Source organism: Varanus komodoensis, unplaced genomic scaffold (genome assembly GCF_004798865.1).
Source record: "Varanus komodoensis strain SLA01 unplaced genomic scaffold, ASM479886v1 scaffold1, whole genome shotgun sequence".
NCBI lineage: Eukaryota > Metazoa > Chordata > Lepidosauria > Squamata > Varanidae > Varanus > Varanus komodoensis.
Window position 1 is genome coordinate 40,334,845 of NW_025335268.1, and position 27,673 is coordinate 40,362,517.

Sequence of the window (27,673 nt, forward strand, 5' to 3'; positions counted from 1 at the left end):
AACGGCCCTGCCAAAGGAGCAGTCTTGCCTAGCACGAACATCTAGGCGATAATGTTTAGCAAAAGTGCAAGGAGTTGCCCAAGTAGCAGCTCTGCACACGTCATCAATGGGAACTCCCGACGCGAAGGCAGAGGAGGTAGCCACAGCCCTAGCAGAGTGGCTTCAAGGAGCTGTAGGTAAGTCAATCCCAGCCAGCTGATAAGATAGAATGATTGTATGGACTATCCACTTGGAGAGTCTCTGAGGAGTGACTGGAAGGCCTTGATCTCGGGTAGAGTATTTGATGAAGAGTTTATTAGAACGTCGAATAGACTCAGTCCTTGATCTGTAGAAGGCCAGGCAGCGCCGAACGTCAAATGAGTGTAACGATCTTTCTAACAGATTCGTCGGAGATGGAAAGAAGGCAGATAAGACAATGTCTTGTCCCAAGTGAAAAGAGGTGGCCACCTTCGGAAGAAATGATGGATCTAATCGCAAGACAACTTCTTCTCTGTGGAAATTCAGGTAAGGAGGATCTATACGGAGATCGCAGAGCTCACTAGCCCTTCAAGCTGATATAACCGCTACAAGAAACGCCGTCTTCCAGGAAACAAGACGTAAATCGACTGTTGCTAAGGGTTTGAAGGGGGCTCTTGTAAGTGCTTGTAAGACTACAGAGAGACTCCAGGTAGGCATCACTGGTCTGATTGACGGGTTAAGATTACAAAGTCCCTTAAGAAATCTCTTTATAAGTGGCTGAGAGAAGATAGGTGATCCGTCAACTAAGCCACGGTAGTAGGCGATTGCTGCCGTGTACACTTTAATGGAAGACGGCTTCAGTCCAGACTGGTGCAGTTCTAATAGGAACTGAAGGATATGATGTATAGATGCAGCATATGGAGAGAACGAACAGGACTCAGCAAAGGTAGAAAATCGTCACCATTTAGTTGCGTATGACTTCCATGTAGACGGCTTTAATGCAGAATCAAGGATGTGCTGGATGTCTGGATGAAAAGCTGTTGAATCTGACGGGACGTTCCTCGAACCCGATAATGCGAGGGAAGCGAGGGAAGACAGAGCGCTGAACGCACTGGATCCGGAGACAGGATTCGAGTCACTTATAGATGCTGTAGGTACCAATACCGGAATATTAGTTATCAGATTCACCATGCTGTTAATTTCAGTGACGCTAAATCTGGGTAGCGAAGTGTGCCGTCTCGCTGGGCTATGAGGTACGGAAGCAGTCGAAGATGGAGATATTCTCCACGGGAAATGTGGAGCAGTGTCGAAAACCAAGCTTGGTGTGGCCACCAAGGGGTGATCAGTAGCCCCGTGGCCCAATCGTGTATTATCTTCGCTATCACTCTCATAATAAGGGGAATTGGGGGAAAGGCGTAAAAGTTCAGGTTGCTCCAAGGGATCATGAAGGCGTCCCCTAGGGATCCGTGCCCGATTTCTGCTCTCAAACAGAAAGTGTTGCACACCTTGTTCTGTTGGGTGGTGAATAAGTCCATGTCGGGAAACCCTCAGCGATGAAAAAGATGGTCGCGTGTATGGGGATCTAGTTCCCATTCGTGAGAGATGAGCATGCGTCTGCTCAGAAGATCTGCTTCCATATTGTCCGTACCCATGAGATGAACTGCCATCAGAGTAATGTCCCTCGGGATGCACCATTCCCAGATTTTCATGGAGAGTCTGGCCAGAGTTGGTGAATTTGTCCCGCCTTGCTTGTTCAGATAAAAAACGGTGGCTATATTGTCCAAGGTTATCTGAACTACCCAATATCAGAGAACATCTTTGAAAGAACGCAGGACCTTGAACACAGCCAGGAGCTCCAGGAATATGATATGATTCCTGGATTCTTGACAATTCCACATGCCCCGAGTGTATAGGTCGGAGCATAGTGCTCCCCATCCTAGTAGAGTTGCATCAGTACCGAGGGATACCGAAGGGCATCCAGGTCTGAATGGAACCCCCACGGTCAGGTTGGCTGGAACTGACCACCAGAGTAGAGAATGGAGCACAGAGGATGGAATTCGAATCAACTTTGTCGGCGGGTCTCTTTGTGGACATAACATCTAGTTGAGCAAGAGTTGTAAAGGACAAAGGTGAAGTCTGGCGTGTGGGACCACAGCAACTGAGGAAGCCATATGCCCCAGAAGTCTCTGGATGGACCTTGCCGGAACCGTCATGTCTCGTCGCATTCGATGGATGTGGCGAGCAAGAGTCTGTTGTCTGTCCTGAGGAAGGAATGCTTTCCCCAGGATAGAATCCAAACAGGCTCCGATGAAAGTAATCGTCTGTACCGGGAGAAGATTTCTCGGTATTAATGAATAGTCCCAAATTGTCTAACAAGGCACAGGTCATACGGATGGATGCAAGAAGTCCCTCCCTAGATTGGGACACCAGCAACCAGTCATCAAGGTAAGGGTAAATTGGAGCCATAGGAAAGCGCAGACAGGAGCCATACATTTGGTGAACACTCTCGGAGCAGCAGCCAGTCCGAAAGGCAAAACTCTGAATTCGAATAGTTGGGATGCAACAGCAAAACGAAGTAAATGCCTATGACTCGGGTGAATGGAAATGTGGAAATAAGTGTCCTTCAAGTCCAATGCGGCGAACCAATCCTCTTTCCTCAGCAATGGCAGAATATTTTGAAGGGTGGTCATTCGGAACCTTTTTGTTGTGATAAATCGATTTAGATTGCGCAAGTCCAAAATTGGACGCAGACCACCATCCCACTTCGGGACTGTAAAATATCTGGAATAGAATCCGTGAAGTCCGTCAGCCAGCGTTACTTGACGAATTGCTCCTTTACGAAGGAGTTGCTGGACTTCATCAAGTAATACCGGAGAGCATGAGGTAAAACGGATCAGACTCGATGGAGGGACTATGTCGAATTCTATCCGACAGCTGTGCTGTATGATGGACAATACCCACCAATCAGATGTGATGGACTCCCAAATGGGGAGTCGGCTTCGCAGCCGGTCCCCAGATGAGAGGGGGGTGGGTATGGTAGGAGTTAGAGGAGTGGTTCGCCCGTCCCATCAATGCTGCCTCCTATATCCGTCGAAACGACGATGGCCTTGCTGATATCGTTGCGGAGACTGCTGACGGCGGCGTTGCTGTTGCTGCTGCCAGTGTTGGGGCTGCTGTCTGGGCTGGTATGACTACCTATAAGATGGGTGGGTCCATGACCACTGACGTCTGGTCTGAGTCTGAAGCTCCATGCGGTGGGCTGTCATGCGGGACTCATGGAGTTTCTTCAGCTTGTGGTCAGTTCTTGAGTGGAAAAGCCCGGACCCGTCGAAGGGTATTTCCTCTATTCGTCTCTTCGTCTCCTCCGGAAAGTTACAGTTACATAACCAGGCATGTCTCCGGAGGGAGACGGCACCGACCAAGGCCCTTGAATCTGTGTCCACATGATGTTGGGCAGTGGACAACTGTTGGACGGCTACTTGCATTGCCTCCTTGATGAAAACCTTGGCCAGGTCACCTTGGTGGTCTGGGAGGGCTGAGACGATGTTATGGAGGTGCTGCATAATGAAGTATTGATACCTTGCCAGCATCGCCTCATAATTAGAGATTCTCAGCCCTAGGCCAGAGGCAGCATAGACTCACCTAGCCAGGGAGCTGATCTTCCGACCCTCCTTGTCCCTCGGAGCAGTGTGACCTCTCGCCTCCCTGTCCTGGGAGGACTCCACCACGACCGAGTTCGGCCTGGGATGGAGGAGGAGGAAGGGTATGTTCTCCTCCCGAACCCGGTACATGGATTCATACCTCTGCGAAGTCAGTTGGGGGTGGACGAGCAGGTCCCACGGTTGCGTCATGGCCTGCCGCAAGGTGGTAATCAGCGGCAGGACAATCAATGCAGATTGCTCCCCGTGGACATCATAAAACTTGTCCATACTGGGTCCTGGATGCTGGATGGCGTCGATCTCGAGGGACTGGACAAGGCGGGACATCAACTCCGCGAAGGAGATATTTGATTCGTCGGGTGACACAGGGCCCTGGGAGGTGACAGCGACATCTGGGGAGGTGGAATCGACCTCCGAATCGTCGAATTTGGCAGCATAGTACAGGGGGGCTGATGATGAGAACTCCACCGGAGAGAAGGACCGACTACTCTCATCCCTAGGTGGTATCAGGGATGCACGCCTCAGGCCCGAGGACAGTATACGGTTGCGAGATGGTGGAGAAGATCGACCCCTTGGAGCAGGATAGTGTCCAACAGAAAGCGGGTCACCCCATGCATGGTAGTAGGTGCGGTACCATCCCTCCGATCGACGTTCCAAGGAGTGGCTCCTGCAGCTCCTAGGCTGCAGGAGCCACATTTCCACATCCGCCTCCAATGTGGCTGTGAACATAGGTGTGGGCGACCTAGCCCTAGGGGGAGAATCCCGAATTTCTCCATCAGAGATTGACTCCCTCGATAGAGTGGGGAGAGGCTCTGCAGGAAGCTCAGCCACATGGCAAGGGGACCCTTGAGGGGTAACCCTCATAGCCGCCTGAAGCAGCGGGTCAGGTGGAGTCGGTACGGTGACTGCCGTCGGTACCAAAGGGGCCGTCGAGTTCGAATCACAGTGCCTAGGACGTTCCGGATCCTTAGATTTCTTAGGCGGCTTCGGAGCCTTCTCCTTCCTGGCTTTCTTGTGGTTGGCTGATTTGTCGGTATCGGCGTGTTTACACTTCTCATATTTCTTCTTCGGAGAAGCAGGCCGAGCGCCCATGGTAGACGCGCCTTCATCCGAAGGGCGTGAGGACGGAGCCACAGTGGGAGAGCCAGGCTTCGGAGCGGTGACTAGCGGGTCTGACTGCGAAAGAGCCCGATCCCACAAGAGCTTCCGTAGGCGATTCTCCCGATTTTTCCTGACCTGCTTAGAGAAGGCCAGGCAGTGGGAGCATTTATCGGTCCTATGCCCTTCCCCCAAACATAGGAGGCATAGGTCATGCGGGTCAGCAGGCAACATCTTAGACCCACATTCTGCACACTTGTGGAAAATCGCTCGCTGCCCCATCATGAGAAAAGGAAAAAAGAAGATAGTGCAGAGGGTAAAGAATATATATTTAAGAAGACAGAAAAAGAGTGAGAACGACAGAAAACAGAGAACTACTAAGAGGAACCAGAACTACTAAACAGGGGCTATAGAACTTGGAGAGAAGAACAATCAAGAACAATCAAGACGAGCAACGGTCAGAGCGAGAGCAAAAGTGGCACGAAGCACAGCAAACGGTGGTCGCAAAGACTGAACAAAATGGCGGATGCTCCGCTCTTTATAGACTATGGGGGAGGGGGAGCGGAGCTTTCCTGCCAAAAAACCGTTAGCTTTCAATCTTCCGGCCAAAGGCACTGCGCAGGTGCAGCACCCATATGTGTGACTGCACAGAGGCCACAACGAAGAACTAAAAGTTGTACCAGTGGTATCATTCCACTAGTACAAATGATACATAAGCAGAAACCAAATTCTCAACTATGCCCAAGGAGAAAATCCAACTGAAATTCTACTTTGCGCACAACTACATAGCGTCTTGCAAATCTTAGGTGTACAGAGAAGTTTGATTTCACAATAGGAAAAAGCAGTAGAGAGCTGCTAATCCAGTAATTTATCCCACTAACTCTATGTTGGATTTACAGGTAAATTTACAACCATAAATACATAAATGCATTTACTAGAAAGTAAACTTTGCTGAACTTGATGGGTCAACTTGTGAATAAAGATGCATTCTTTATGCACTGCTCTTGATGAGATTAGGTGGATACACTAGAAGCACCAATATCTTTTTATATAAAATGCATATGTAAACATCATAAGAAAGAATTTTGTCATGTGCTGTCCTATTTTTTTAAAAGGAAGTCCCATTGAGTCTCATGCTGCTTACTTAATGGTATGTAGACATAGGACTACAGTCTAAATATAATCTCTAATTCACATAATTCTACAGAGTTCACTAAATCTGCTATTTTACTTTTGTGTTGGACTACATTCATAATAATACTTCTAGAAAACAGTTAAAGGGTATGCACACTATTTTGTATGCAAAATATAGAACAACTAGTAACACAGAAAGATTTTAATTTATGTAATACAATAACAGGTTGGTTTTCTAATTTAAAAAGTCCTCAAATTAAGATAATTCTACAATCCTTATTTCAAATTTAAAAGAATCTTAAGAAGTCCAACCAAAATGTTATACACAAATAGAAAGATCTAAGTTTGCATAAGCAAACTGGGGTAGAATTTGGAGGCCACTGGAAAAAACACATCTGCTCCAGATGTCCTCTCAATTCAGCACAGAAACTTGTGATTACCTTGCTCATTTCAACTCTTATGCTGTATGATAGGATTTATAATGGAAATAAGAAAAATATATATTTCATTGCATTATCTTCTGATACACAATTATATAATTAAATTTAGGATACAATACTCTCTTCTGCTGCATTATTTTGGTATTGGGCGTTTCTATTTTTTAATAAATGCTGATCTTATAAGCAGTAAGTGAACTTTCATGAAGAAAGTCGACGTTTTGGTTGGAAGGACGGAAGACCTTCTCTAGTCCTCGTCGCCTGATAAATTGTTTTCCTCCCATTAAAAAAAGCCTAAGGGTAGAGTGGGACAAAAGAGACATACATTAATTACCCTCCTTGCTTTCACAACTCAGGAAATGGTCTTCGATGAGTTTACTTATTCACTTCCCAAGATGGTTTCTAATCTCCGGTAACACTGAGCATGATAACTCAGTGATATTACCATCCTAAATTATATACAGATTTCAAAATAGATAGGTAGATCATGCTCTTCTTTGTAACTGAAACCTACAGTGAAGTTCCATCTTATTACTTACCCTGTAATAATGATCTCTGGATAACTTTGTGTGACCAAACCCCAGTTTCCACCATTGATTGGCCATTCCTAATTAAACAAATACATAGATTAAATCCAAATACAAGAAACACCATCATGTGGTGATGAACATTTTCTGATTATATATTTTTCTTGGAAAATATTCTATACCATGTATGTCTGCATTTATCCATGTTGTCTGTTGTGCTGTAATCAATCATGTTAGATGGCCTAAATGCAGGATATGAACTGCTATGAACGTTAATAATTTATACTTCTAGGTCAAGCATTGACAAACCATAATGTTCAGTATAGTCCATGGCAGTACTGAAAAATAAGGCATGACATTTTATTCCTCTGCACAATGCTGCTACCTCCTGAAAGGGTCTGGATCAGACATGTCATATTTGCCCTTTATTCCTAAATTTCTTCAGTAACAAAGTGAAGTAAAACTGAAACTGAAACTAAGATGAAGATTACTGTTTAATTCAGTTAAGAACATATGAAGATTTAACCATGCTGGATAAGACAAAGGGTACATCTAGTCCAGCATTCTCTTTACAAAGAGTTACCCATAGGATCCCACAAGAGGATGTGTGTACAACAGTATCCTCCTGCACATGTTCCTTGGCCTATACCCACAGACCTACATCCACCCTTTAGTGAAACAGGATGTTCAAATGATTATTCTGAATCAGATCTTTCTCAACATGAAATGGAACTGATAAGCAGTGCAAAGAGTGAGTAAAGGTTGAGGTGTTACAGTTACTTCAGCAAAAGAAAATTAAACTGGTGAAATAAGATTTTCTTTGGGTATATATCCTAAAAACACCATGTTCTATCAGATGTTTATATTTAACAAAAACAAACTACAAGTATCATACAATATATTGTCTTTACATTTTTACCACTATTCTAGTACAATTATTTCCACATAGAACTTTCAGTGTGCTTGAGTGTAACTTTTAAACTATTATTATGTGTTGGTCATGGCCTATCACCTGTGGAGCAGAGGAGGAGGTTCAACTTTCAGCCCAAATGTCAGCTTTGGGCCTAGTTAAAGGTACTACACTGCCATGGCCTGCCAAACAGACCAGTCTGACCTGCCTGCTGTTTGGGTCCAGCCTGCTCTCCTGTGTTCCATCTTGCCAGCCTTTGCTGGTGGCAGCAGCTGGGGTCAAGCTCTTCAGAGGGACTGTGGTCTGCTGCCTGTGGCACACAGAAGGAGGCATGACTTCTGGCCCAGATGCCATCCTGGGTTCTTCAAGAGGATTGCCCTCTAAGTGTAGTTGTGTTCTTGGGTTTTGCTCTTGTGGTGGCTGCTGAAGGGCGACTCCAAAAGGGCTCTATCCCTTTGATGCCCACCAACACTGGGGCAGCATGAACAGGAATCCTTTTGTCTCGTACCCTTTTGGCTGAGTTGTTGTATGGCCTTATTTATTAGCTTATGGTTGGCCTTTGACAGATCCTCTAGCATAACCACACTGTTATAGCAGAGATCCCTGAGGTGCAACAGGGTGCCCCAATTACAGTGCTTTTGGGTAGAGGGAAGTATGGTGCCAGGAGAGTGGCATGCCAGCAAAGAAGAAGAGGGGTTAGAAGTCCGACTGCTATTCCCTTTTATGGCCATCCTCCAGACTTGCCAGTTCTTGGGAGCCTTATCAGCCTGCCCTCAGGCATGGGGGTGCTGCTGCTGAATACCAGGTCCATCCAAAATAAGATCTCACTCATCTGCAATTTGTAGCTATTGAGAATATTCATACTGCACATAAAATTGATAGATTACATTTTTAGCTCTGATTACTAATTATTATGTATTTGTAAGTTTATTGAGAAACTGTGTGTTGGGGAGTAATAATGAGTCAAAAAACATGCTAAATCAGATAAGATTAATTAGAGTACTGAATTTTTTTCCTAGTTTTACTTTTTCTAGAAAACCAATGAGCACCACTGCCATGAAATAATGATACTGTTTCCTTTTGGTACCTTTTTACTATAGCCCTGTCGCTTTTGTCGTGCTCCAACTGAATAAAGTGCTGGAATAAGGTCCACAGGACAATCAGCAAAATATTCACAACAGGTAACTGGAGATTCATGTATACTCAAGGGATATGGATTCTCAAATATAGGATACCTTAAATAAAGGAATAAAAATACAAAGCAAATTATTTTATGTAGACAATTATGTAGGTATTTTGGTATCATTTTTTATCCAAAGTAGTTTTCAACTAGGACAAAAATTGCCAACAGGAAAAACCAAATGCCAGAAAAGGAAAAAGGGCTGAAACGTCTATAACATAGCTGGAAAAAAATTAATGTATTAACTTAATCAAAATGAAAATATTTGGATAACAAAATTTAATTGTGAATGCAACAAACGATTTTATACTTTACCATATGATTATAAGTGTATGACCAAATTTTACCTTGAACTTAAGATTTATCTTCAAGTTTGAAAATCAAGAATTAGAATAGAAACAATAGGAGATAAAAATAAGAAAATGTAAGAAAGGCAGAGTTTCATATATTAATTTGACTGACTAACCATTCGTAACTTTAAAAACACAGTACATTAAAACAATTATACAATGCGGCACATTTTAAGGCCAGGTCATGCATAGGATGCCAGTTCGTAAGTATGTAGTATAAGAAAATGAACATGCATGCCACCTAGTATACTTACAGAATAGCATGCAATGCTGACTGCATGCACACACAGTGTTCTATATAAAATGTAACATGCAGTAGGACTACTCTTTTTTTTACTCCTCCCACTCCCACTTCTTGAATGTCCCCCAAATCTGTTCCAGTGTTCTGTATCTCCTCTGAATTAGACTTGGAAGTGGGATTTACAGTGAAGAGGAAATTTGTTCAACTGGTGCTATTTATTCCACTGCTGTGTCCTAATGTGTCATATGCAATTACTTGAGAAACGAATTCACTGTGAGCTATCCTCAGGTCTTTATTTCAAATTAAAATCACAATAAAGTAATAAATTAAGTATAAATAAAATCTCATAGGGTTTTTACAGTGGTTCTTTCAATTTTTTCTCCAGAAAGTCTCATAAATAAGGTTCATAGAAAATGGACTCAACAAACTACATTTTGTTAAATGCCGGTAGACAGAACACAGTTATTAACTAAACAATATCTATAACAGCATGTAAGAAATAGACATCTGAATTTAATCTCATTATATCTTGAATTCTTACCCAATCTGTGCAAGATCAATAAGTACTAAATCTTTTTCTAGAAGAACGACCACAGCATATGGCTCTTGAAAATCTAAAGGGTGGAAAAACAGATACCCAGCAAAGAAGAAACCTATTTATTTATTTATTAAAAGCTTTTCTAGCCTGTCCAATACAAGTGTCTTGGTACAGCTTACAAAAAATGAGTAGAATAAAAAAAACACCACAGAATCCGACAACTGATCCCCAGTTAAAATCAATTAAACATTAAAATAACAAGGTTTTTGCCTCACCCCAAAAGGAATATGACATCAGTGCCAGACAAACCTCTCTGGGGAGCATATGTCATAGTTGGGGCACCATCACAATGAAGTCCCTCCTCCAGGTATTCACCCTCCTAATTTTCTTCAAGGAGGGCTCCCGGAGCAGGACTTCCACTTCAGTTCTCAAGGGGTGGGAGGGCACATAGGGAAGAAGGTGTTGCTTCAGGTAACCTGGACCCAAGCCATTTAGGGCTTTATAGGTACCTTACCTATACCTTAAATTGGGCCCAGACTTAAATTGACAGCCAGTGGAACCGATAGAGGACCGCTGTTATATGTGAATACTGGCTGGTCCCCGTTAACATTCTGGCAGCTCTATTCTGAACCAATTAAAGTATCTGGGCTGTCTTCAAGGGCATCCCCATGTTAATAATTTACTCAACATTTATCCTGACTTATGCTGATTCAAGTTTTGTGAAGTTTGAGGTTTATGCATTTATACTTACTTCTATAAACCAATAAAAGTAAAATGTTTTGTATTTAGTGAACATTTAAGAAAAGATTGGCAGTGGGGAAATCCTCATACAGAACATCGCTTATACCACTTCTTACCTAATCTTTAATTTTGCTTTCCAGTCAGTAATTTCAAAGCATTGTACAATTAATAAAACCCAGGAACAACTAAAAATAGTCCAATTGAGGTATATAAAATACAACTATAATAAACATTTGGCAGGAGTCAACTCATTAATTGAACATTAATTAATTAAGCATTAAATGAACAAGACTGTTCCCTTTCTGCAGAAAGCATAACTAAGGCTGGAAAACAGGAGAAGTCAAAAGATCCTAAGATTCCCAGCTGATGGTATAAACAACCTCCCCACTACCCCCTGCACACACACACACTTTTGGTTGGCTACAAAGCAATAGCAGCTGCACTTTCTTTTCACCCTGCCAAATATTAGGTCCTTCCAATACAATCAAGATTAAGAAAGAACCAAGAAGCACTGCTGTTGCCATTTCAAAATAGTATTAGTTGACAGTGATGTTATTACAGCACCAAATCTAATTGTGACATCATGATATTCATAATATATTCCCTGATTGACTGGGAATTGCAACTTCAGGAAGCAGCAATGCAAAAGGATAACAGTGGTACCAAACAGTCCAGAAGGGCAGCAAACACTGGGTACAAAGAAGGAAAGTTTTGGAGGGTTCCAGGTGAAATTTCTTGGCACTCAAAAAATCTGCTTTTTCATACCATCAGTGTTCACCTTCCAACCTTTAGGGCAGGTCTAAGGCAAAATGAATTCAGAGAAGAATTCAGAGAAGAATTTGAGGACTACTATGTCTTGTAGATGCCAGGTTTCTGGCATTATAGAGGGGGAAGATGTCCACAACTCCCCTTGGATTGACTTAGAAATAATCCACAAGCTTCTGTTTTGTGTTTAGAGAAGAACATCAATAAGATTTTATGCCAACTGGAGAGCCTGATGAATTACTTCTCCCTTTCCTGACACTCATTGCTGACAAAAGCAACGAGCCCTATTGCTATATCATTTTCTTGAGATGATATAGCAGATAGAGATGAGATGATATAGCAGATATAGAGATAGCCAGCCCTATCATCTCATTTTCTTCACTAAATTGTCAGTAGTGTCACTAGCAGCAATTGGTGTAAAGGAAATTTCCTTTCCTCCTTCCTTTTCTGCCATCTTGGGAAGCGGTACATCTGAACATAAAGAGTGTGGACTAAAATGGTAACCACCAAGTCATCACATCATTCACTCCTTTTATATGTCAAATAATGACCCTGAAAACAGAAATGAAAAGCAGGGGCGGCAAGGACTTGGCTGTGTTGGAATTGTAATCCACTTCTCAAATGGTTTCAGCCTTTGCTTTTCTCTCCCACCCCAATTTAGCTAAATCCTTGAGGCAGAACAAAATGAAACCAGCCCAAGGAAGATTTCCTTACAGTATTTTTCACTCCCATGATGCACTTGGCTTTCTGTATTGGTGTTTAATACTCTGTTCATCAGGCTAATGGAGGAGGACAGGAAGAACTTTGCTCCTGTTCTCTTCCCATGTTCTGCCACTGCAGCTCCCACTGCCAGCAACAAAAAGGCAAAGAGAGGGGGGGTGGGGAGTGTATTGATTTGGGAGCTGGGGCAAGTCTGGTGAAGAGAATTCTTCAGTCAATGACAGCTAGCAATGTTGGGTCAAGAGCATACCAGGAACTCTTCTATACCATGGACTTTGATCTGAGAAGGAATTCATGGTCTTTACACAGTATCTCTCCTCACATTTGAGACAAGCTTTTTAGAAGCTGGGAAGTTCAGAATATCTCTACAATGGTAATTACCGGGACCTAACTAGCTGATCTCAGAATTTTACAGAAACTTATATGGAAAGTGGTTCCATGATGTTTTAGGGCTTTAATATAAATTGGGCTTAGTATCAATTAACTACTACAGGTATTTCACCACTTAAGACTCTGATAATGTGTAACAGTTACCACACAAGCAACATTATTTAATAGCTGAAGTTTCTTAATCATTTTCATAAGCAGACCCATGCAGAGTGTTTTAAAATAATTTCATCTAAAAGTCACAAAGACATGTACAACAACCTCCAAGTATCAATCTTCCAATAAAGGCACAGGTACACATGAACAGAAAATAGCTCTTCAGGGAACTGCCTATGGAATCCAGGAATAAAGCTGCTACCAGTATTATCCTCCAAACTGATACTCTATAAGAGATTCAGGGAGAGCATGATCCTGTTCAAAAAGGAATCTACTTTGTGTATAGAACCCAATAATAATCTTATTCAGATTAACTGTAAGTTTATTCACCCTCGACCAGTTTATTACTGATCTCAAGCATGTATTCGAGGATTCCATTGCTTCAACTGGATGGAAAACTGAGCTGGGGAGACACTAGTCTAGTAATCATATCACACCCTAAGACTCCAGATAACCTGTGGTTTTGTGTCAGCATGAGACACTAAAAGCAATCATGTAACACTCTGTAGGAGAACTCTAACCATTAGAAAGAATAAACTTCTAGAACTACTTTCTTGAATGTATACTTCAGGAAAGTATAAACCAACCATAATATCTATATCCTCCAATTCAGAAAAGCAGTCCATAACAAGAGATCTAAGATAATTAAAAGGGTGATACCATCTGTCTTTCTTCTGGCAAAAGTTATCTATTTAGGTGATCAGTGATCAGAGCAATTTGGCTCCCAAAACCAAGCCAAAAATCAAGACTGAATTGTCTCTGACTTGCTTCATACAAAAAGCTAGCTTTTAACCTCTCAAGCACATTGCTCAAGAATATACTGACATAAAATTAGTATTAGCAGGTAAGGTTGTAGATGTGCTAGACTGGTATAGCTATATGGCCTGGATGAGGACTAGCAAACTGAAACTCAATCCAGACATAACTGGTGCTAGTGAATGGTTCCCCTGAATGGATTTATGGTATTCAACCTGTTCTAGATGGAGTTGTACTCCCTGGAAGCAGCAAGTTTGCAGCTTGGGCAGTTCTCCTTGATCCATCCTTGTCACTTAAGCCCTAGGTGACCTCAGTGGTGCATAGTGCCTTCTACCAGCTCCAGCTGGTAGTTGAGCTATGTCCCTATCCTCCAAGTGCCAACTCTAAGGAAGGCTTGGACGGTGGCAACAAGGGGAAGGACTTTGTGGTGATCTCCCTCTAGGGAACAACTTCCCCACTGTGGCTCACTTGGTGCCAACTCTGTCATCTTTTTGTCATCATGTTAAGACAGCGCTTTAGGCTTCTACTCAGGAGCTTGAGAGGATTACCAATTTCAGGTGTTTTTCTTTTACGGGGCAATTCTTTACTGTATGTTTTATCTGTTTTGAAATTTTAATGCTGCTTTAATTTTATGGTATTTGCATTGCATTTTATCATCTTGCTTTTATGTATTGTTGCAAACCAACCAGAGAGCTTAAGCTCTGGGGCAGTAAGAATTTAAATATATATTATGTAGGGTTATCACTATTTACACAGAAAAGTCCAAAGGCCAATGTTGTAATTTTCAAAATGTAATGGCAGAATTTCTGTATGTGAAATTCTTCAGAAAGCTCTCTCTTGTTACTTGTGACCTGAAGTTGAGCAGATATGAAGACAAAAGAAATGCTATCAAAAGAACAGAATGAAGTATATAGAAAGAAAAAAAACTTCAATCATATCTGAAAATGAGACAATGGAAATGGTTCTAAATGCTTTGGTAACAGTTGAAGAGAAACTTCAAATGGAAGTCATATACAGGAAGCAACAGGGAAGGCTTCCAACCAAAATAGTTCTAGAATGCTCATGAAGGCAGAATGATGGATCAAAACGACAAAGATCTCTGAGTTCTTAAAGCCAAGTGGTTACATGAATTTTGTAAGTTATCCAGTTTAATTTCAACTGGGTTTAGGATGGCAACAAATGATACCGAAAGAGGTAGAGGTCAGATATAGGTCAACGCACACGGATAAGGAAGTAGGAAAAGGATATATATGACTCCATGGCCTGCTTCATGTCAGCACATCTACACTGAGCAGACCTAGTTTTCCCCTAAAGTGATATAAGCAGGAAATTAATTCTGAAATTGTATCATCAAGTCAAAAAGGTCAGAAGAATTTGTTCAGAACCTACCATTAGGGTATGGAGTTTCACAGAGGGTTAGAAAATCAACTATTGAATAATCCATTTCTAGAACAGCAGTGCTCTTTCCATGCATAACTGTTAAACAGGGTCGTCTTCCCACAGTGTCATATGATAAGCCACCTGACAAGATGATAAAAGGTTCTCTGGAAAGACAGATAAGTACACAGTTAAGATTATTACCATTTGCATTAGGATGGTTCTGTTTTCATCAAACTATTTAAGATCAAGAGACCAAACAAGCACTCAGCATGACATGTAGACAGTCACCTGTTTTGCAGGAATACTAGCATGCCTAATGAAATTAATTACCCCATGATGCACTGGTCTGAGCAACAGTCAATTGTGATTTTTAACTATTAGGTAACAGAAATTCAGTATTTCAAATAGTATATTAAAGTACAAATACTATTCTAATTCAAAACAGAAATTTCCTTTTAAAGTTCATGTAGAATTCATATGAAATACCACTATTATTATTAAAATTAAAGAGCAACATAGGGACAGGGATCATTATTGGCCACTGCATGCAAACCTAAATTTTTGCTTTTCTCAAAATTTGGTGGCTGATTCAAGCAAGCATCAACTTTACCCTTCTTCTGCAAATTTAAGTCAAGGCAATATTTGCTGGAAAGGGCAACACATACACACCACGCTTGATCTCTTCTTGCCTATATGAAGCTAAACAGATGTAAAAGTTAATTTGTTTACAGAATTATCTCCCTAAAAGGGCTTGCAAGGCCCCACACTAATGTTTTTCCAGAAGCAACTGAAGAATTCTATATTTTATCAGCTACTCAATAACTTAGTACTTTTAATTCATGATTGTAATGGTTATTTTATCATTTATGTACTTACATTACTTTATTGGCAATTGCTTTTATTGTATTACTTGGTTTTTAATTTTGTGAACTAGTCAACGTTTATTAAAGGTTTACTATGCATTCTATTACGCAAAAGAAAGACAAAATAATTTGGATCTACATTTGACCATACTTAGGGTAAGATGATAAAATTGGTGGGACCTATATTAGTTATGATGGCTTTTATGTTTCAATTATTTCAATGGGTCTACTTTAAGTGAGATTAAATCTGAATTCCATGTTAAATGGAAGCTACTTAGTGCTTTGTCCATTGTCCCATACTCCAATGGATTTCATTCCGAGGGATTAAAAGAGTTTTCAGCTTATGTCCTACTTGCCTCCCATCAAAAGGGCTGATCAGGTCTATATCTACTTAGCTTCAGCACTCCAGTGGCATTAACAGCTCTAGACCAGTGATGGTGAACCTATGGCATGCATGCTGCAGTGGGCATGCAGAGCCCTCTCTGTTGGCACATGAGCCAAGTTGCCCCAGCATCACCCCAGCAGCCATACACATATTCAGAAAGAGTAATGGTGCCAGGCAACGACATCGCTCATTAGCCACAACTCGCCAAGCTTTCGCATGGCCAGTCAGTGTGCTGCCAGGGATTTGCTTGGACTGGCTGTGATTTTAGAAGAAGCCCCCACAAGGTAGGAAATACACTCTGATGCCTTTTTCAGAGCAGGTCAAAAGCTGGTGGTCAGTGGAACAATGCCCCCTTGTGCTGGTGGTCACCAAATTCCAGAGGAACCCCAGCTGAGAATCACTGCCGTAGATTGTTAATTCAGGGAATATCCAATTCTTCAGTGTTAACTAATAGTGTTAGCTATTTTTAGTATAGGGATAGATTTGTATTGGGGGCTTCACTTTTTTTTTTTAATTTCGTGTTTTTGTAGACTCCAAGTCTTGAACCCAAAAAATGACTACAGCAAAAAAAGCAAAACTGAAAACAGATAGTGGAAGATCATTCCAAGAGGACTGGACAAAGTCATTTGGAGTGACTGAACGCAATGGGAAAGCATTATGTATTCTGTGTTGTGTGTCACACATCAAGTGTCAGACAGCACTTTGACACCAACCACAAAAGTGTTGCTGAACTTGATGCAACTTAAAGGAAAGAGTTTCTTGAAGGGAAATTGAGGAAATAGCATTCCCAGTATTGTAGTTTTAGCAACTATCCTTCTAAAACAAATCATCTGACAGCTGCCAGCTTTCAAATTTCACTGTGCATAGCAAAACATGGTAAGACCCTCTCTGATGGGGATATTATCAAAATGGCCATGGTGTCTGGGAGTAACTCCCTTTTTCATGATTTCCCAAACAAGGATAAAATTATGCAATGCATCTCTGAGATTCCACTTAGCAGAAATACTGGTAAAGATCGAGTCCTGCGCATGGCAAGTGATGTTAGTCAGAAGCTCACCACTAACTTACAAAAGGCAGCCTATTACTCCATGTGCTTGGATGAAAGCACAGATATAAATAACCATGCAAGGCTAGCAGTAATTTTGCGTTATGCTGTTGGTGACATCATGAGAGAAGAACTGGTGAAACTGATGTCTTTGCCTGGAAGAACACAAGGGATAGATATCTATAATGCTGTGATGGAGGCTTTTTTGTCACAAGACATAGGACCAGAAAAAGTGGTTTCAATTACTAGGGACGGGGCACCTTGCATGGTGGGGACAACATCTGGTTTCATAACGTTCTTTGTTAAAGAAGCAAAACATCCATGGATGCATAATAAATCCATTGTATTATACATCAAGAAGCTCTTTGTGCCAGGGAAAGCAGCAAAAAAATAGACAATATCCTCAAAGATGTCACAAAAATAGTGAATTACATCATGGCTCGTGCTCTTAATTTTCAACAGTTTCAAAAACTTCTTGATGAAGTTCAGGCACAGTATAATACTTTACTTGTGTACAATAATGTCCAGTGGCTGAGCAGAGGACGAGTCCTGGAGAGTTTTGTAGCCTGCATAGATGAAATTAGGCTGTTTATGAATGAAAAAGGGCAGGAATATCCACAGCTCACTGATATGACCTGGCTTAACAACCTCATGTTTTTTACAGATTTTACACTACACTTGTAGTGTAGTTCATGTACTGTTCTTGAACAGTACACTCGCTTCATATACTGAACAAAAAACTACAAGATGTAGGGAAAACAGCAGAAGAGATGTTTTGTGATATCAAAACATTTGGGAGATGTTTTGAACTGCAGATTTTTGAAAGAGACCTTGAAAGTGGGGAGCGAAAATATTTTTCAAATCAAAAATGCATTTAGAAAAACTGGAAATGGAGCTATTGAAATTTCAAGAAAGCTCTATCTGGAAAAATAAATTCTATCACCTGCATGCAACATGTGAGAAAACAGAGTGTGAAGGGATGACAAAGGACAGCACAGTTGGTAGTTCTGAAATTGAAATCCTTAAAGTGTGGAATTCTCTGCCAAATGATTTTAAGTCAATGAAAGCACTTGGGATTGCTTTTCATACTTTGTTTGGATCATTTTATGCTTGTGAGCAGCTGTTTTCATCTTTGAATTATATCAAATCTGATACAAGAAACAGATTAACAGATGACCTGAGTGCTGCTTGTGTTGCTCTCAAACTAACCAAGTATGAGCCAAGGTTTGACAAATTATCAGCATGCATACAGCAGCAAATATCACATTAATTGTGCAAAAGTATTTCAATAAAAAGCCGCTTGCATCATTGAAATCGCTGTTGTTGTGTTTTTCTTTTAAGACAAAAGATGCAAATGTATGAGTTGTTTTTTCTAAACTAAAACCTCAGTATTCAGGTTTTATAGCAGTGTTGGCACTTTGTGATAAAGAAGTGGGTTTTGGGTTGCAGTTTGGGCACTCAGTCTCTAAAATGTTTTCCATCACTGCTCTAGACCATGCACTGGGATGTTCAGATAATGTAACATTTGCGGAACATACATTATGGCTTTTACACTCTAGCGGTTTTACACGTTCATATATAACAGGTATATCTCCTCAATGTAACATCTACATAAGCTATAATAAAAAGGGAGATGAAGAACTTGATGATTTGCCTCTTTACTTTCCAGTCCTCTTTGGGTTCCAATAGCTATACACAAAAAAGCAAATGCCTCAGTGCATTTTTCTTTAACTGGCCCATGTCACCTTTGTTTCTTTATTCTTCCTATTCCCACCTCTTCATGCTTTGGGCCTAAAACATTCTATTTTTGTGTTATGAGCCGCCCCGAGGCTTCGGCGAATGGGGCGGCATAGAAGCTTTCTAAATAAATACATACATACACATTTTTATGCCAATATTCCAATGTATGCAATATTATCAATGCAATTTATTCATTTTTCAAACCATGACATTTTCAAATAACTCTGTTATATTAGCCTCATATGGTCATGGAGTAGAAGGCAATTGAGTGATGGCAGGCAAAGATGAGAACTCGTCATCTATGTAAAATCTCTTGGCTTGTGCAGCTGGTGGGTTAGATCTGGGTTTGCACCCATATCTAGAGCAGTGTTTTCTACTAATTCCTCCTCTTCCCAGTCCCCGAAAAGCTGATTTAAAAATCTGATAATGGAGCAGTTTCTTGAAGCTGCAGAGGAAGGTGGAATCAGTGAAAATCACTACCCTTCATTTTCTGTCCCAGTTCCCTCCAGAAATGGCATGAACCCTTCTACTTGTGGACAGAAAATTCTGGATACAAACATTTATACATTTCAATCTGAAAATGTTCTGTTAGTTGAAATAATGTAGTTTGCATGTGCATTACTTTAAAATAAAGTAGTTATGAGAAGTGCTAGTTATGCACTTCATTCTGAAGGCACAATTACTGGTATCAAGCAGAAACATAAAATGAAGGACGGCTAGTGGGAAGCAAAGCGGGGGGGGGGTTATAAATCATTTTATTCATTTATGGCATTATCCATCCAGAGCTACACACTTTAAAATATTTTATGCCAACTATTAAATTAATCAACTCAATGGAAGATATTTAAGCACATACTTAACCAAGCACCACTTAAAGGTATTTTTCTTTGGCTAGCCTGTATTTTTTTAGATAAAAACCACCTACAAATAGGGATCACAGCAAAACATTCTTATGCATTTTAAATTACTGAGCCACAACCAAAACCTCAATTTTAACGGCACTGTATGGGAGGTAGGTGTTTCTACATGCCTTATGAGTTATATAAAAATGCATACACATCCATTAGTAACATATGTCAAACATTAAATACATTATTCACTTTATTCCTGGATACTTAAATCCTGTAAGGGCAATGTTGCAAACCTCTGTCTCATTCTTTTAAACGCGTAGACACAAACACCCATGTGTGCACAGAAAAAGAGAGAGCGAATGCATGTCTCCCCATAATTTTGTGCTGTATCCAAGGCCTATTTAGTCCAACATTCTACACAGTGGCCGCCCACCCACAGGAAGCAAACAGTAGGATACAAAACTGCTACTACTCTTCCTACTAGAGGTTCTCAGTCACAGTTATGACCAGGCAAAAATCTCCATTGTGCTTGCTGCTCCCACCTTTAGCTGGTACTAAAAGATTGGTGTCTGAGCTTCTGGGCTTTCCCTTCCTCTTTAATAAAATATAATTTTTTGCAAACCTGAGAAAAAGTATTTTCCACTCTATTTCTGACATCACAGAAGAAAAGAGTTCATTAATACATAAACTGACTTTACCACATTTAAAAACCTCAGAAGTACTTCAGATCTTTTTCTTTTACAAAGACTGACTTGGTTGCATACAACTTTCCATTTTTGGCAGGGTCTCAGATCCAATAGAGGACAGGGGAGGCCATTCCTCCTTGCATTGTAGTCCCTATGCCCCCCCCCCAAAAAAAAGCTGCTCTAGAGGGAAGTATCTCTTCAGCATGAAAAGGAGTACTTGAAACATACAAGAAATAAGAAAATAAAAAAATATTGCCTGCATTCCCTCTTCTGAAGGAATATCCTGTGACTGGAATTCTGCTCATGAGAACTCTGAATTGCACCCTCCATGTTTATTCAGTATAAATATGTAAACAGAATTAGATTGTTGTTTCTTAGTTCTTACCCAGCTCTGGTAGTTTTATATTCCACTTTAAGAATAGGTTTACAAGGCTCTGGCTTCTTTCCATCTTTAACCTGCTTTCCTAAAACAAAATATTTTCTTAATTACATTTAAAATTAACTTGAAAAGTGTCAAAAACTTAAAACCAACATCAAAATCTTAGAATGTTGCCAGATATTAGAAAAGTTACATGAATAATATATTATGTTACTAATATAGTTCTTGGATATTTAAGTCAAGTAAGTTAACTATGTTGATATGATCTTTAATATTTGTCTTGAATGATCTCCAGAAAAGGCAGGTTTTCTTACATGTAACTGTTGTTCTTCGAGTTGTCATGTGTGCATTCACACATGTGGGCTCTGCACAAATGCATGGCACTGTTTTGGGAAGATTCCAAAGCAGATTAATTATTATTTGGCACGAAGCTGGCCAATAGGCATGCCTAGCATGTAGGCAGGGCTCCTGCCGAGATTTCAGTTGTGAGAATGAGACCTCCACATAAATGAACATTTGGACAGGAGATGTGTCAATGCTGTGTCAGAAATACATTATATCACAGAAGTGAGTGCACTCCTCACATTTTGTAAATATTTTATCATTTCATGTGACAACCCTGAAGAAATGACACTTTGCTACAATGTAAAGTAGTGAATATACAGCTTGCGTTAACAGTGTAAATTTGCTGTCCCCTCAAAATAACTCAACACACAGCCATTAACTTCTAAACCGCTGGCAACAAAAGTGAGTACACCCCTAAGTGAAACTGTCCAAATTGGGCATTATTAGCCATTTTCCCTCCCTGGTGTCATGTAACTCGTTAGTGTTACAAGGTTTCAGGTGTGAATGGGGAGCAGATGTGTTAAATTTGGTGTTATTGCTCTCATTCTCTCATACCGGTCACTGGAAGTTCAACATGACACCTCATGGCAAAGAACTCTCTGAGGATCTGAAAAAAAGAATTGTTGCTCTACATAAAGATGGCCTAGGCTATAAGAAGATTGCCAAGACCCTGAAACTGAGCTGCAGCATGGTGGCCAAGACCATACAGCACTTTAACAGGACAGGTTCCACTCAGAACAGGCCTCGCCATGGTCGACCAAAGAAGTTGAGTGCATGTGCTCAGTGTCATATCCAGAGGTTGGCTTTGAGAAATAGACAAATGAGTGCTGCCAGCATTGCTGCAGAGGTTGAAGGGGTGGTGGGTCAGCCTGTCAGTGCTCAGACCATACACTGCACACTGCATCAAATTGGTCTGCAGGGCTGTCGTCCCAAAAGGAAGCCTCTTCTGAAGATGCTGCACAAGAAAGCCCTCAAACAGTTTGCTGAAGACAAGCAGACTAAGGACATGGATTAGTAGAACCATGTCCTGTGGTCTGATGAGACCAAGATAAACTTATTTGGTTTAGATGGTGTCAAGCGTGTGTGGTGACAACCAGGTGAGGAGTACAAAGACAAGTGAGGAGTACAAAGACAAGTGTGTCTTGCCTACAGTCAAGCATGGTGGTGGGAGTGTCATGGTCTGGGGCTGCATGAGTGCTGCCGGCACTGGGGAGCTACAGTTCGTTGAGGGAACCATGAATGCCAACATGTACTGTGACATACTGAAGTAGAGCATGATCCTCTCCCTTCAGAGACTGGGCTGCAGGGCAGTATTCCAACATGATAACGACCCCAAACATACCTCCAAGACGACCACTGCCTTGCTAAAGAAGCTGAGGGTAAAGGTGATGGACTGGCCACGCATTTCTCCAGACCTAAACTCTATCGAGCATCTGTGGGGCATCCTGAAACAGAAGGTGGAGGAGCACAAGGTCTCTAACATCCACCAGCTCTGTGATGTCATCATGGAGGAGTGAAAGAGGACTCCAGCGGCAACCTGTGAAGCTCTGGTGAACTCCATGCCCAAGAGGGTTAAGGCAGTGCTGGAAAATAATGGTGGCCACACAAAATATTGACACTTTGGGCCCAATTTGGACAGTTTCACTTAGGGGTGTACTCACTTTTGTTGCCAGCGGTTTAGACATTAATGGCTGTGTGTTATTTTGAGGGGACAGCAAATTTACACTGTTATACAAGCTGTATACTCACTACTTTACATTGTAGCAAAGTGTCATTTCTTCAGGGTTGTCACATGAAAAGATATAATATTTACAAAATGTGAGGGGTGTACTCACTTCTGTGATATACTGTATGTACACAACACCAGTGGAAAAGGCGTGGGTATGTATGAATGCACAGATGACCACTTGAAGAAAGACAGTTACAGGTAAGAAAACCTGCCTTTATTCTTTGTGGTCTCTGTATATCATACATGTGGGTGACTAGCAATCTTACCTCATGGAGGAGGGTGGTGTTGCTCAACAGAGTAGGGAGGACAGGACAGGACAGTTCTATTGAAGGTACAGTTCTCTCTCGCTTGAACAATGAGACAATAATGGTGAATGAAGGTTGAAGGATTTGACCATGTTACCATGCTACAGAGGTTGGTGAGAGACACTCCTGTGTACAAGGCTGTGGAGGTCAAAGCAGTTCTGGTAGAATGTGCTCTAATGAAGCCTGAGATTTGGAGACCAAAGAGTGCATAGGCCAGAGACAGAGTATGGACTATGCATTTAGAGAGCCTCTAGGACATGGGTCCTCAAACTAAGGCCCGGGGGCCAGATCCGGCCCGCCATGCCCATTTGGACCCGCCGTGCATGCACGCCGCCGCCCACCTCGCCCCGCGTGCAGGGATGCAGCAGTTTGCTCGCTCGGAGAAAATGATCTCCAAGCAAGCAAGCCGCAGTCTCATGCGTGCGCCTTACAGCATGTGTCCGCCCCCACCTGCGCCTCGCCTCCCCTCGCCAGGCGCACATGCCCACCACGCCTTGCCTCACCTTGTCTTGCCGTATGCCCCACCGCCCCCCTCATCGGCTTGCCCGCATGCGCAGCCCCCACTCTGGCCCGCACACACCGCCGGCGCCACCTTTCCGGCCCGCACCCAGCACCGGCAGCTTTCAACTGGGCCCCTGGTGGAAAAGTTTGAGGACCTGCTCTAGGAGGAGACAGACATTCCATGGTGTGGGCCACCATACACTATGAAAAGTCTCTGTAATTGTTGGATGAGTCCTGGATTTGTAGTAATCAAATGCCCTACAGATATCTCAAGAATGAAGAGCCAGTTCTATGGGGTTGAAAAGACTCTGAAAGAAAGTGGTAGGATGATAGAATGACCACACTGGGTTCCCCAAGTGAGAAGGGAGGCATCTGTGCTTATCGTAAGATGGGAGTCTTGTGGGGAGAATGGGACCCCAATGGAGGTGTTGCTCTTGTCTGTCCACCAACAGAGAGAGGTGCAAAATGAGGGATGTGCAGCCTGGTGGAATGAGGTTTGGTCCTGGTATTGAACAATTCTAGAAACCAGGGTTGGAGAGGTCTCATATGCAGTTGAGCAAGAGGAACAACTGGAACTGATGAGGACATTAGGTTTAGAAAGCACTACTGGATTGTTGTGGTGGTCACCAAATGAGTATTGATAAGGGAAGTGTCCTCTTTGGTCAGAGTAGATAGTCTGTCCTGAGATGAAAAGTCCTTCGCAGAGGTGGAATCAAGTCGAGCTCTGACAAAGTGAATTGACTTTGTAAGAGAAAGAAAATTTAGTCAAATTAATGTAGAGACCAAGTTGTCTAAATAGAAAACATGTGAAATTAGTAGTTAGTAAAGAATCTTCTCTGCAAGGAACTATACTATAGTCAGTCATCTAGATAGGGGTATACATGGACCCCATTTGGGATGAAGGTAGGCACAAACAACAGTCAAGTATTTCATGAACACATGGAGAGCAGTTGCCAGGTCAAAAGGGAGGATGGTGAATTGGAAATGTTTGTCATTCACCTGAAAATGGAGGAAATGCCTGTGAGACTACTTGACTGAATTATGAAAATAAGCATCCTTAAGGTCTATGAACGTTAACCAAATGCCTTCACAGAGCAGTTGGAGAATGGGGTAGAGAGAAACCATTCTGAAAAATTTAGGCTTAATGTATTGATTTGAGGGCCCTTAAAATTGAGGATCAGGCAAAGGCCTCCATCTTTTTTGAGGATGTAGCCAAGATGGAAGTATAGTGTCCACGTTAGGAATGAGTATGCTCAAGTAAGTCTGAGTTATGGCTAGGCAAGCTACAGCAAGACAATGTGTAACATGGTGGAGCTGTTTGTCTAGAAATCTTAGGAAGACCAGAAGGTTAAACAGTAAAACTAAGATTGGCCCAGGCAAAATATCAATCGAATCTGGCTGGGCTCCTAGGAAGTCTTCCATGACTGGAGTTGACTGAACCCCAGCACTCTCTACAGTACCCCATATTGAAATCCCTGTGATACGGAAGTGGTGTTTGACAGGTTTTGAGGTCTTTGTCAGACACTGGAGATTGAGAGCAGTAGCAGTGTCTATCTTGCTTGGTATGGAGAAAAAAGTTTGGCATGGAAGGTACAGGGGAGATGTATCTCTGTGTTCAGACTAGGTCTGGCCACGGTATTATTGCTGGCGATGGATCACAAATATCACTTTCTGAGACTTGAGTACTTTGCAGAAGCTGAGGTTCATGTATCAGTTTCAGTAACAGGGCAGAACAATGCCCTGGATCTCGTGTTGACACCATGTCTTCAATACACAGGGGGCCAGTAATAGGAGGAATGTCTGAGTATTTCTGAGTACATTTACTGCTCTCCTACTCCTTAGAAAGGGGGAACAATTTTGGAGCCTTGCTCTTTTTGCCCACTTTTTTTTTTTACTTCCCCATCTTGGATACTTTTGGGAGGATGGGGGAGGATCTAAGTTTTCATCTGCATTAGAAGTAATAGAAGCACCTGAGGTGGATGACTGGGCATCCTCTGCATGGAGGGTGTGGCTCCACAATTTGGTTTTTAAGCAAAGTCCAATGTTTTCTTGCCTGTTTGGTGAAAGTCTGGCAATGGTAGCAGGTGTCGACAACATGAATTTTCCCCAGGCAAAAAAAAAAGCAGTGGCCTTTTGTAGGAGGGAGTTCCCATTCTGGAATTCTGCAGTGTGTGACAATAACTTTGAGCGCCATTTTGTCTATTCAACAAAAGTGAAAGTAAGAGGGAAGAAGGAGGTAAGAATAACAAGAGGAGGTAAGTGATGCGAAAAGAACTGAGAAGACAGGAATCTGAAGGGTAGTCGAGAGACAAACAACTTTGTGAGTTAAGTGGACAAGGAACTCACTGATGTGCTCATGGTGGTGGTCAAAGAAGAAGTGAGATCTTGGTGAAAGCCCTGCCTTCACACTAGGTGCATCCATGGGCTGGCCTCCCCTCTAATAACAATGAATCAGCTTTGGAATCTTCCTGGAACAGCTCCACACATGTGATGCACAGGGACCACGAAGAATAATCATATAAACTCTTTCATTATGTGGCATCAAGTTATCTCTGACTTCTGATGACTCCATGAATGAATACTCTCCCAAAATGTTCTTCACAATCTTGATCAGCTCTTGGAAATCCTTAATGGAATCAGTCCATCTCATATTTGGTCTTCCTCTTCTGCCTTTGTCTATCCTCAGCATGGTTTTCTTTTTGAACAAGTTTTGACTTCTCATGATGTGCTTGAAGTATGACAGCTTAAGTTTTGTCATTTTTACTTCCAGGGAAAGTTCTGGCTTGCTTTGATTTATAAGCTCTTACCTGGAAACAAATCTCAATCTATTAAACTCAGTGGGGTTTTCTCCGATGTAAATATACATAGGACTGAATTGGAAAATGGAAGAATAAATAACTTGTCCCCCTGCATTGTATGCATCTCTAATTATAAAGGGTATTAACATGTTGTGTTTTTTCTGTTTAAAAGAGAAACTGGGTTTACCATTTTACAAAGACTCTTCCTCAATGTATAAATACAGTTATAATTAACTGAAATATGATAGTTACTTTTCACAGTTACTTATTTTATATAAACGGTGAACACCATGACTCACAGATTAATTGTGAAGACAGCTTTCATATCTGAAAAGGTAAAGCCATCTTAGAAGTACAGAATCCAGTGCAAGCCAAGCAAAATCTATGTACTTCGTGATTATAGCAGAACACAATTCCGGAAACATTCCACTGGAGAAATCTTTTTGTAGATAGAGAAAGCTAATATGGTAGGATTATTTTAGACTAATGTTTATATTATAAGTTCATTTTCATGGTGGTAGGAAGTTTAAAGATGAACAGCAATGGAGCCTCAATTTTTCCTGCTCAATTTACTTTAAATGTACTACAGTGCCTATATTTAGAATGTGAAAAAAAGTGAGTTTTTGTCAGTTTAACTATGTCTCTTCTTCCACCTCTCTCTCATTTCTCCATTTCCAGCATTAGCTTAATATTCTCCAGGTCTGTAATAACAAGACTTGGTACTTTTGAACCCACCCTGTTGGATGTGAGAAAGATAACTGCTTTTGCCATGCATTGTCAAGGCCTCCTGGCTGGAATTCAGAGAAGGAAGAGCAATAGGGAGCCTTGGAACGCAGGCCGCTTTCAGTCATTGAGATAGAGGAGATGCTTATCACAAGGCCAGACTCTCCAGGTATGCAGGTAGTCTTTGAGAATAACCAATATGTACAGGAGGGGGCCTGGAACAAAGGTGTTTCCCAGATACAGACAAGGAAAATACAGCTCTCAACCATGCTAGTTTCCAAAAGGCCTCTCCAGAAAGAGTGGAGCCCAAATGTACCCATAAGGAGAGTTCCTAGAATTAAATACTAGATTGGGTTCAACAAGCTGCTCTGTGCATGCTCAGAGAT

The 27,673-nt window shown here is 41.7% G+C and overlaps 1 protein-coding gene across 9 annotated transcripts in view; it reads right to left on the bottom strand.

Moving 5' to 3' along the window:
• Nucleotides 1-27,673, bottom strand: part of STXBP5 (syntaxin binding protein 5) — a 159,264-nt gene that overhangs the window by 47,861 nt on the left and 83,730 nt on the right. For all 9 annotated transcript variants that reach the window (XM_044423071.1, XM_044423062.1, XM_044423096.1 and 6 more), the window contains exons 9-13: nucleotides 20,893-20,971; nucleotides 14,947-15,101; nucleotides 10,036-10,108; nucleotides 8,811-8,958; nucleotides 6,826-6,893 (exon numbers count right to left, since the gene is read on the bottom strand). In XM_044423071.1, coding sequence (XP_044279006.1) covers nucleotides 6,826-6,893; nucleotides 8,811-8,958; nucleotides 10,036-10,108; nucleotides 14,947-15,101; nucleotides 20,893-20,971 — 523 coding nt within the window. The remainder of the gene's footprint in view (nucleotides 1-6,825; nucleotides 6,894-8,810; nucleotides 8,959-10,035; nucleotides 10,109-14,946; nucleotides 15,102-20,892; nucleotides 20,972-27,673) is intronic.